The sequence below is a fragment of the Montipora capricornis genome, chromosome 8, assembly GCF_036669925.1.
Source record: "Montipora capricornis isolate CH-2021 chromosome 8, ASM3666992v2, whole genome shotgun sequence".
Classification (NCBI taxonomy): Eukaryota; Metazoa; Cnidaria; class Anthozoa; order Scleractinia; family Acroporidae; genus Montipora; species Montipora capricornis.
In genome coordinates, this window is record NC_090890.1 from 11,634,036 (window position 1) to 11,644,650 (window position 10,615).

General features: G+C 39.5%; 1 protein-coding gene across 6 annotated transcripts in view; it reads right to left on the minus strand.

Moving 5' to 3' along the window:
* Positions 1-2,256: 2,256 nt before the first annotated feature.
* The window catches only part of LOC138060689 (small G protein signaling modulator 3-like), a 57,666-nt gene continuing 49,307 nt past the window's right edge, over positions 2,257-10,615 (minus strand). For all 6 annotated transcript variants that reach the window (XM_068906540.1, XM_068906539.1, XM_068906537.1 and 3 more), the window contains one exon: positions 2,257-4,364. In XM_068906540.1, the coding sequence (XP_068762641.1) occupies positions 4,291-4,364 (74 nt within the window). In that variant the 3' untranslated portion in view covers positions 2,257-4,290. The remainder of the gene's footprint in view (positions 4,365-10,615) is intronic.

Here is a 10,615-nt window from a genome sequence, read left to right on the forward strand (position 1 = left end):
TTTTTTTCTTTTCTCTCAAACACCTCAACCAGGCTTTGGTTCTATTACATTAGTACAAAAATTCATCCCCCATTTCAAAATCCTGGATCCGCGCCTGACATAGCATGTGGATTCGAGCTCACTCGCTTCTCATTGTTCCGTTTCGTATTTTTTTCATTTAGATTCCTGAAAGCCGCTTTACACAAGACCACGTCGAGCAAGAGCAGCGACCTTTGGCTCTGTATCTTTACTCTAATTACTGAAGAGAATCGAGCTGATGATTTTCTACGGACTTTAAAAAATCAATCAGAGGAAGAATTTTAAATAATAATGCCGCTTCATTAAATAGCTGTAAGTCAAGCTGTAGTTGAGTTGTTGGTTTTAAAGACAACAATGTAAAACTCGTTTTGTACAATATTGACTAAATAAAAAAATTTCTACAATTTACTTCCGGTTGAAAAATACTAGCGCTGTGACCATCGTCTTCCCGCGACATGAATAATGTCACGGTAATGCATTTTAGTTACGTTAAATGGGTTAAAACGTTTAACATAGGTGATATCAAAGGAATTTGTGCAGGATGATCTAGCCATATTAAATTTTTGGCCCTTTTTATGGACTTTGTTTGGTACAAGTATTGCAGTATATATGAAGGCATTAAATTTTATAAATCGTTTTCACTGTCGCAACAAAAAAGTAAATTCTAATGCGTCCACTGAAAAAGGCCAAGAAAACGAAATTTTATAAGACTAAGATATAAACCAACTTCACGAAGTCTCAACCATTTCTTAGCTATTGGCTGAAACGTCTCACGAAACGTTTAATTAATAGCTTTGTATGGATGCGCAATTACAAAAAAATGGTAGACAAGCAGACGTTCATAAAAGCTAGCGCTTCAAGGGTAAGACGATGGCGTTTCAAATCTAACCTCACAAGGATCTTACGATCTTCTTTGCTACAAGCAAGAGCTTCGAATTTGTGTATCTCATTTGACTTTCAGTTTGCCGGAAAAAATTCCGCCAGAGCGAATACTAGCTACGAGGTGATAACGCTCAAAAGGTCAACTTCCAAAAATTTCTTACGGCGATTAATTTATCTTTATTAACTTGTTTGAAAAACGAAATTATTAAATTTCACTCCCCACCGAGGCAGAACTAGTTTCTACAGAAACTAGCCCCTCCATACGTCTTTTCTGTTACTCAGACATGACAGACATACAATGACCTTCTCAGACCTCTCGAGTGTATTAAGTCTTCCTCCTAAATCTAATCAAAATTCACATTTTAGACTCCTTAGCCACAGAAAAAGAATTTTCTAGACAGAAAAAAATCCTTTATGTAGTCAATAGCAGTATACCTCTATTGCTTTGTGTAATTAATTCTGGTTGTTCATGTCAATTTTATTTGTGAATACACAAAGAATATTTTGTTTATTTCTGAGGAGGTATTCTTGATGTGTATGAGTGGCTTGATGTGCTCTCAGAATGCAGGAAAATGAATTTAAATTTTCTAGGGGAGGCATGCCTCCAACTCCCCCCTTGGCCTGGTTAAGTTGGAGCTCAGCAAGTCAGTGAAAATCACTCATCCACCCCCGGGTTGCCGTGAACCCTAAGCCTTCAGCTTCTTTCATCTGGTCACCGATGATACTTCTCAAAGGTGTGATTACTAATGCAGAATACATAACGCCCGTTTTTCTACAAAGCTTTTGTCAAATTCCTTCGGTTGGTAAGGACCGCCAAAATATCACCTCCATTTATTAGTGATTTACGTCTTTCGGCTCTTATTTAATAACACCAGAAAATCCAAGCTACGGCATGGAAGTTTAGCAAAATTTCCGCTCTGTTTTGTCTTAACATTTATAAAAGGAAGCAGTCAATTTTGACTGACAGGCGGATTTTTTCTGACACTTTACCAGCCAATCAGGAACCATATTTTCTCCGTCCGTGGGCGAACGGAGGTTTCGAAAACTTGAGGGGTTGATTGCAAGCGGTTTCTCACTCCTTCTCCTCAGCCCCTCCCCCCTTGCGTTCTCGTTTGACTTAGGCGTTCTCGCACTGCCATATTACTAACGATCACTCGAAAGTCAACCCCGGTGGAAAGAAGCGTCTAAAATTCACCAAACCGCCTGCTACGCAGGCTATTCGTAGCTCTTGTCTGTCACTCAGACATGCAATGAGCTTCTCAGATCTCTCCGAGCGTATTATACCCTTTTTTTAATCTTTCGCCAGAAATAACGGGAAAGTTTCTATTGACAATGAAAACCACACGTAGGTTGGCATACGTTTCAATTGAGGTTTAACTTTAATTTATATAGAGTGATCACGAATACAACACAAAATTTAACTTAAACGTAGACTGGATTGCTACAGGCACCCCAACCTCAAAGTGGACAAGATACACGCTTTCCCTGTGACAAGGCAGATTCATGCTGGGAAGAAATACTTTATCCTTTCTAGCGTTAATTTGAAGTCAGATAGTGCTTATGATAGAAACAAATAAGCACACAATTTTCTATACAATTTCACATGCTAGCATTCGCTAAATAATATTTTTAACCTTTCAAAGAATGAACCTTCGGAAAAATATATTCTCATTTAAATAGGACATTACGTCTTTCAAGAGTTAGAAAGAAGATGACATTTTCTTGGAAACTATGTATTATTATTTTACAAATCTTACTGTTATGGCCATTTTCAACCAGCAGCAAATGAATCAATCTATTTTAAATTCGTAGTCGTCATTGTATTAAAGCCTTTCAAAAAGTATGCAATTTGTCACAGGAAAGGCTTAACGTGGCTCAAATTGGTTTCAACCGTTTCTAGCAACTGTCATTACAAGGACTGACTCTACAACACTTTCACGAAACGGCCATGTTGTTGTATCAGGCGAAACACCAAGTTTTGCTTGACAAGATGCAGTCGTTGTGACATGACAGGTCAACACAGCAACAGAAAAGCCATTTTAAAACACCCCATACTTTGTATGAAAACGCTTACATCGCAAAAACGAACTAGATGACCTCTTTTTTATTGTTGGATTAGCACGCTAGCTAAGATGAAAATCTTGGGACAGTTGAAAAAATCCACTAAAGCGGTTGAAGAGCCATCTTAAGTATGACAGAGCTTTAGATTCTAGGACGAGAACGACTACGAGTACGAGATTTTCTCATAGAACTACAGTGAGCGCGCGGAAACCACCGTCATTTCGGCGGAAAAACGTGATACCTTCGTGATTTTAGTACGAGGTTTTGCAAAAATGTTGTCGTGTCAAAAAAGGTCAAAAACACGGTAGCAGTTTTGCATTTTTTGATCAGCGAAAAGGCTCAGTTACCAGCAACGAGAATAACTGAGCAACCTATGCTGCTAACAAAGGGTAAGATTAATCGTCCGGGTTATAAATTTTCTGCGTATTTTCGGTAAAAAACGGGCATTCAAATCTCGTACGCTTCTAGAATCTAAATTTCTATAATTCCTTTGTGAAGGTAGCCCTGGATGCGCACCAGGTAATTTTTTTAAACTTTGAAAAGAGTTTATATTAAGCCTACTAATTACTTCCCAACCATAAAAAAATGGAGGTCACCGAGTTCGTTTTTGACATGTAAACATTTTAAGACAAAATACAGGGCGTTTTTAGATGGATCGCCCGTTGCTATGGTAACCCATTATTTAAATGTTTGAGAGTTTTGTTAAGCAATAACTGCTGTTTTACATGAAATCATAACATGAATGCTTGGTGATACAGTGTTGTTGAGTTGATCCCCTGAAAAAAACGATCTATTTAAAGTGTTGAAACTGGTTTGAGCATCCTTAAAAGAAAGTTATAGGTGTGATTACGTGACCAGAAGCCATGTTGGTTTATGAAACAAAGATTTGCCAGATAAGAGTTTTCTCATACTTTCCTTCAACATGACCGCCGTAACGTCAAACGAAATACGATCCAGTTTTCAGATTAACTGTTAACCTGGCGTGACAGAGTCACGTAAGGGTTAAAGTCTTTCTGTTACCAATACCGTCCTTACAAGAGAGCACGAACTAAGAAAATATAGAAAACAAATTCATCATCGTCATTCTGAAATCAAACTGAACTATTAAGAACTAATGGACCAATCAGCCAATGAAACAAATGATATTTGGTGTTAAAATTGTTCCCATCCAATCAGAAACGCCAACGTGGATACATCATCACGGTGAACACATTCACTGAATAAGCTGGTTACCCAGTCCACGTACACGTTTCTTTGGAAAAAAAGAATTCGCTTAAAACGTGCTCTCTCGGCTGGAAAATGTTGGGAGTGATTTCTGTTCTTGGCCTTTTAAAGATCCCAGCTGAACAAGTGATGTTTCACCAGCATGTCCCGTACACCATCCTTCATTGGTTGGGTAACCTGTGGATACCATCAAACAGGCACCACTTGAGTTACATAGACCATTTTACGGATAAGGCCATTTTGAAATCTATTGTTTCAAATAGCTATTATGGGATTCCAAGGCGGCAAATTAGTATGCATTTTCCTCCTTAGAATCCCATAATAGCTATTTGAAACAATGGATTTAAAAATGGCCGCCGCATCCGTAAAATGGTCTATTAAAAATAAAAATAAGACATGGAGCGTCGTGGGTGAATCAGAAGTGGAAATAGAATTAACGGCAGCTTCCGCTAACTAAAAGAACAGGTGTGTTCTCATCACTGTTGGAGGACAAATTAAAACGAATCTTTTTGTAACGCTTTTCTTAGTTTCGAGACATTCAATATATATTTTGTTATAATTAGTTAATGCTAACCTCAAGTGAAGCTGAACGCAATTTTAGCTATTGCGTAGAGAAGCCTGAAAAATTTAGGACTTCAAAGGGGTTTGAACCCGTGACCTTGCGATACCGGTGCGACGCTCTAACCAACTGAGCTATGAAGCCACTGACGTTAGGTACTTGTCATTTGTGGGACCAAGCGCCGTACAAAAACGACCCAATATTCTCTAGTACAGTACCGCACAAGTGAAATTAATAAGTTGTTTATTATATGGCATCATTTCTTTGAGCGATCGGACACTTTTCCGCTTGGTGAATGTTCTTAATCTTCGTTTTCTATCAACGAACTCCTGAAAGGTGACCAGGTAATTTCCGTTTGCTGTAATTGTACTGTCGAGATGAAAAATTAAAGTCCACTTTTTTAAAACTTTGTGTGTTTCGCTCACCTTGAATTTCCAGGGGGAGAGAAAAAAATACGGTAATGGTCCGTCCGCACTGTAAAATCCTGACGGAAAACCGGCCAATCACAGTGCTCAATTAGTCCTGAGAATTGCTTGCCATATAATATTATATACACTAAATGTATGGTCCCTCGGGAAACAGATACTTTTGTTTTCCCTCGAGACTTGATGTTACATCAGGACTCACGGGAAAACAAAACCAACTAGTTTCCCGAGGGACTATACATTAAGGGCGCGTTTTTTAATTCACAATTCTGGAATAAGAATGGCTAGAATGTAAAATGCGCGCGTTTTTCTATTCCGCATTCCTATTCCAGAATGGACAGAACGCCATTCGATCAATTCTGCTCCCAGGGGCAGAATGACCAGAATGTCAAATGCGTGCGTTTTTCTATTCCGCATTCCTATTCCGGAATGGACAGAACGCCATTCCATCCATTCTGCTCCCAGGGGCAGAATGACCAGAATGTTGCGAATGAAAATTCAAGATGGCGGACGGCAAGATGAGCGCTGCGGATTCAAATACGCCTCTACCGGAGAAAAAATCAGGTTGCACTTTTGGACACAATGAAACATTGCTTCTAATTTCATTGTACCAAAAGTACGTGGTTTTTCAGTGATGTTTCGTACAAGAAAAAGGCAATTTGGCAATTGATTGCCTCTCCTTTGTACATAGGACTGCCAAACCATTCAGCAAATCCAAAACAGTCTCCCGATTTTCTTCCTCCTCTTTGTTGACAAGGAAATTTGCTTCGATAACGACAGCAATGTCAGCCTCTTCGTCGGCCGTCATATTTGTTACGCAATGTTTACTCGTTCCAGGACCGCTCATCTCGACTGACGTTTTTTTTTTTGCAGACAAACCGAATTATTCCTAGCATTCCGTACCAACCATTCTTATTCCAGAATTGTGGATAAAAAACCGCGCCATAAGTGCTGTCATATATTTAGCCTTTTCGTTCAATAATAGCAGCAAAACATCCGGAGCGGGCATCAACTGCGGAATTGTATCCCGGTCGGGGTACTTTTGAATTTGATCAGGGGCACATGGCCAAGAATCAACCAATCGCAGTGATCGTTTTGTTGAGCGAAAGTCTTGGAAAATAACAATTTGTTTTATTCTAATTTTTGCTTGATACATTTTTGGCTTGGGCGATAATTTGTCTCCATTTCTAAAATTCCTTCTGCCATGGAAAGCCCCTTAAAGGTAGCGTCAATGCGTTTAAAGCACTTAAAACTCAACTGAACATGGTAAACTTTCGGATGATGGAATTTAAAATTTTTCATTTCGCACTTTCAGTTACTTCGTTCCTGATCCCTGTTCGTTTAAAGTGCCCCTGTGAGTTTAAAAGTCTGAAAGCTCAAAACTCCCGTGCTGCATATTAAATATGCGGCGTACACACGCACTGTATTGTTAAACTAGTGAGCCTTTGACGTGATTTTCTCCTCGATCCATCCAACTCTAACAAGAACTTAAAGTTAGTAATGACGGGCCATTAAATAGGAAAATTCCAGTTGAAATAAACAGGTGCCTTTTTTAATCAAGTCTTAAAAATTTGGTCGCTTAGTGTTTAATTAAAATACTTTTGAAATCCAAAGAAAAATAAGAATTAATTTTTGGTCACAGGGGCACTATAAGAAATAGTGAATTATCAAATTTAACAGAGATCTGTGGCAGTATCATTAAATTTGGGACGCCCTTTTGGTTAAGAGTCTTTTTAGCTGGATAAATGCTTGACCAGGGAAATAATTACGTTCAGAAAAAAAATACGAAGCAGCACTTACCTCCTAAAAATCCAGGAAACAGCATGAAAAGGAAGGAAAAGGAACAAATTATATGTCAGCCAACACTGCCAAAACCCAAAGGCATCCGTTTAATGGTCTATTACACAATTACACAGACTTTTTTTGTTCTTAATTCCTTACGTAAATCAACGTGCGACCATAAGTGAAACAATCTTCTGCAAACGTCAACTATAAATTCATTGTAGACGGCCTAACAGATGTTTCAAGACAACATTGGATCCTGTCGCAAGGACTTGATAATACGGAGCTTACGCACAAAGCGTTCTTGCGCCGGAAGAGAGTTGTTTCCTTTCTTACTAGTCTTAACACTACCAATTGATATTTTTCAATAATAGAAACGATTAGTTTAAAACTTCGGAAGGGACTACTGTTCTGGCATACGGAATGTTTATTTCCGGTTTCCGTTTGTGGCTCAAAAACGTCGCCCTCTAACAAGAGCTATGTTTATAACTTCAATAATAATATACAAGAAAAAATCTCTCGATTCTGATTGGTTAAAAGAAATGCAGTCTTCAGGTAAAAGTGCAAAAAAAGAGGTAATTCAGTGCAAAAAGGAATAATAAACCGAGCATTCTGATTGGTGAATGAGCAAACAAAGTCAGAGATAGCCAATCAAATGCAAGCCATGGATGGCGCAATTTATGTTTTTGCGTGATACGCGTGAGTTGCTTCCGCTTAACTATCTCGAATTTTTTCCTGTATATTATTAATAAGTAATCACATGCTTTTCCTCGTGTAGTTTGGAATAAATAAAGGACTTGTGACCTCTTTCAAACCAGAAATTGCCCTCGCCCGCAATTTTTTTCGTCTTTGGAAAAAATTACTTGGGCTTAATTATTCCAAATTGCACTCGAAATCACGTGATCACCTGCAGGCCATCTTGAATCATATTAACTGAGGTTGACTTTTGACGAGAGGAAAACCACGGAACCCGGAGAAAAACCTCTGGAAGGAAGGGCCCATTTCTCTCACGTACCAAACCCTTTTCAGTACCCGAAAAGCCGATCAGCTGTGTTACTATGATCTGTGTATGACAAAAAAGGGTGGGCCACATTGGTGTAAGCCGAGCGTTCTCACCAAAGACCCAACCGTCTCAGTGAGTAATTGTGAAGAAAATTCACCTTTATCACTCGGCGGCCATTTTGGAGTCCGTGGGGAATAAAGGCTTTGTCTTTGCATTGTCTTTGCCCGTTCAGCCTCACATTGAATGAGAGGTTCGACGGGCAAAATCTTTTGTTTGGACATTGAATGATATGGGTCTATAGGCACGCAATCCGTACGTGTGGTAGTGCAGTAACACAGCGCGGTATCGTGTCAACTGAGCTGCGCTTTGTCTTCCAAGACATTCAAGTTAACTTTGCGTAATATGTAGCTCTGTAGGTACATGGTGTTGTATAGCATATATCATTACAGTGCGATGGTAGATGTCTTAGGTAAATAGCCCCCTGAGAAGACATGTGGTTACTAGTAAAATACTAAATCCCAGAACGATTGAAAAAAATAAAAGAGAATCGGGAAACATTGGCTTCGAGGCTGACATGTTGATCATTTTCAAGTTCCCTTACAACTTCTTTTTCACCACTCTGAGGCTCTGACAGCTTTGTACTGAAGACAAAAGTTCCCTGAGTTAAGCCTGTCGGGCGGGGTTAGTATGTGGATGGGTGACCTCAAAATATGGGACTTCCCGTCAGAAACATAGGACCGAAAATTCTATTTTAACGCTAAAAAATGCGAACAAAGCAGGGAGCAGATTTTGTTAGCCTGCTTTATGCAAAACAAATAAATATTGATACACAGTTTTTAGGAAGAGACGAAGAAGTTTTCAGGAAGTGTAGACCGAGAATAAAATATTTTGCCATCAGCAACAAAATTTGCGACATGAAAACAACATTAATTTTGAACCGAGGAGATAAAGTTACGACCAGCGAAAAACACTTTGGGAGGTTTTTGCTACATTCAATTTTGCTATTGAACTTTTGGCCGCACAAGTAAGTCGAAAATCGAAAGTGACATCGAATTCAGCGGGCGCCGTGATCAAGTTACTTCGCATGTTTACTCACGAAACAAAGGATACATCTGTGTCAAAATGATGGCAAGACACCGGGTTTTTGTTTTTGTTGCTTTGGTTTTTTTCTTTCAAGTGCTTTAAAGATTGACAAGAAATGTGCGAATTCAACACAAAGATCACAATAGCCCAACTCCAATCTGGTACCCAGAGTCCTCGGGCTTCTTGGTCAGCGGGTGAGCGCCCGGAGAGACTCTAGGATAATCGACTCTATTTTCCCAGAAAAAGTGGGTTGCGGTCTTATTGCGCATGCTTGAATTCAAACGGACACAGAAAAGAGAAAACCGTAAACAGTAGAAATGGCGAGTTGAAAGTGTTCGAGAAACAAAAATTTTAGTTTTACACGCCGTCAAAGAAACTGGAGAAATGATCATTGGCTTGCTGTACGAGCAAGTGAAGATGAAATCTCTGACGCTTTCGGTAGGTGTATTTTTAGTGTTTCAGCGTGCATTCCATCGTTCAGAATGCCACCGTGCAAGCAGAACGATCGACAATTTTTTGTGGAAACGACACCAATGTCCTATTCTACTACAATTTGATGTTTCCGGAATTTTGAATGGCTTCGACAAGACCTTATTCCACGGATTTCTCCTCAAAGACACTGATGTAATGTTTTAGCTGCGTGGGAAAATTCCCGTACGGTATAAGACATAATTCAAACCTCTTCGTTTTATTATTTTTGTGATTTATATATTTCTGAGGTAGAAAAAAACAAACAGCACTGAAACTAGTTTTAGATTTTGAATCTCCCTCCAAATTCTGGGGCTTCCGAATTACTTACCGATTTCCTGTCGGACTGCCATTGTTACGCAAGCGGGCAAAAAAAAATACAGTTCAAGTCCATATCCCAGAGTCTTTCCGGGCGCTCACCCGCTGGCCAAAACGCCCGAGGCCTCTGGGTACGAGATTGGCCCAACTATTGAGGTTGTTGACCACTGTTTCTAAAAAGTCAAAAATTCACTCTCCTAGACGAGGTTATGTATCACAAAGTAATTCCATCGTTTTGGAAATAGCAACTGCTCTATTATTCATCAGCGTCACAAATTCATGACGATTTTGGAGCTCATTTTGTTGAAACTCCAGCTCGCTTCCAGAGGACCTGTTATGCTCGTAAGTTATGCACGCGCTACGGGCCTATTTGCCACCACGGTCTCACTCACTCACTCACTCACTCACTCACTCTCACAAACCCGGTGACATAGTTTGTAGTGCACTTAAAACACTTAGTGCACTACTACAAAAAAGGGGTGGCATCCAAGGAAAAAGCTATCAGGGCGAAAGGCGAAGAGGAAAGCAACACAATGGTTTCAAATGTCTAAGGTAAAAGAATCAAAGACTAAAAACCGATGAACAAGATGAAAAATGGACGTGGCCCCGAAGCAGACTAGAAACGATCCTCTGAGGGAATAGAGCCGCGGATAACAGATGCGATTGTGTTAGATCAGAGTTATAAATTGGCCAGTGTTAGCTACAGTAATGGTCGGGGTGAGTTAAACAAGATTAGTTTTACTTTAATGAAGGCATAATGGCGGTCTTCTTTGTTCGACGCCAAGACGTAAC